Here is a 1294-nt window from a genome sequence, read left to right on the forward strand (position 1 = left end):
TTTCTAAGGAAGCCAGCTCTCCACTAATGGGTCCTTGCGGCCTTGTTTCACAACGACGTACTCGAGAAAGTACTCCAAAATAGCAAGAATGTAAATCACATCTGAGGACACAATCGATTAGAATGGCGTGCGCTTTTGTATCGCTCGACGCGTTGTGCGAGAGTGCTATATTGTACGATAATAACAAAATCATTAATGACTGACAAGTTCAATAACGACGTTAGAGCTGAAGTTGGGTGCTCTGATATGTACGGTGACGATGGTGAGGTCACCAGAGGTGTGGCTCTCGACATGGATATACTTACGTCTATTGGGTTGATACCGTCTACTACCGATAAGCAGTTCCCCCTGACTACTACAGGGGTTCATCAGCTAAGTAAGCATGAGAGAGAGGCCCCTGAGGCCCCTGAGGATCCTATGTATGTTTACCCCGCTACGACAATCAATATCACCTCGAGTGACTCCTGTGAAGTTGCTAACGATTTGATCGAGTTCTTCGAAAAGAAATTGGATCTATGCGACTTCGAATTCCACAAGGATCATTTTTGCCTCTGCTCTGAAGTGTACGATAAGAACGGTGACAAAGCCACTGTGAAGGTCCACTTTTTCCGTGTCGGTCGTGACCATGTCAGAGTGTGCTTTCGTTGCCATGGAGGCAGTAGACGGATTTTTAACGAAGTGTATCGACAAGCCACTAAGCATTTCTCCTCCGAGAAGGAACTTGAAGACGAAGAAGAATCTGCGGGAACTATCCCAGAGGCCCCCGACATGGATGACATCAGTGAGAAGGAGCTTTCACCGGTCGTTGAGATGCTCGATGAGTCGTCGCCGCGACTGAGGGCAGAAGGCGCCGGTGCCCTGGCCAGTGGTTGCGGTGAAGTCGCCTCAAGAGCAGTTCTACTCCATAGGGAGGGGATGCTGAGCTCCTTGGTTAACGATCCATGTGTGGCTGTTGTTATTGGGGTCTGCCAGATACTCTTAAACGCTGATTTGACAGACGAATTTTCTGTAACTATGTTATCTAAACAAGAAGTGGTTCCTGCTATATTGGAGGCCCTTGAGAAGTGCACTGACGTTCTCGGTAAAGATAAAACTCGTGCCCGAGTGTTGTCGGCCGCTTTGAAATATTTGGTATGCAACTCAGCTGACCTTGCTCTACAATGCGATGTGGCAATATTGGGTGATGTTCTGAACACAGTCGGTGGTGATACCATCTGCTCTGCAAATCTCGATGAGGTTCTCAAATACTGCTAGGGGCTTTGAATTTGTAGCAGTTCCCAAGTAGTTGTGGGGT

At 47.8% G+C, this 1294-nt stretch overlaps 1 protein-coding gene across 1 annotated transcript; it reads left to right on the forward strand.

The window, feature by feature from the left end:
- Positions 1–169: 169 nt before the first annotated feature.
- On the forward strand, positions 170–1254 carry Pmar_PMAR014220 (hypothetical protein; the record flags this gene model as incomplete). Its single annotated transcript, XM_002775039.1, has 1 exon — positions 170–1254. Exon 1 carries the CDS (start codon positions 196–198, stop codon positions 1252–1254), a length of 1059 nt encoding a protein of 352 aa, XP_002775085.1. The 5' UTR covers positions 170–195.
- Between the last annotated feature and the right edge of the window lie 40 nt (positions 1255–1294).

The sequence above is a fragment of the Perkinsus marinus genome (genome assembly GCF_000006405.1).
Source record: "Perkinsus marinus ATCC 50983 genomic scaffold scf_1104296956874, whole genome shotgun sequence".
In the NCBI taxonomy this organism is placed as follows: Eukaryota; Perkinsozoa; order Perkinsida; family Perkinsidae; genus Perkinsus; species Perkinsus marinus.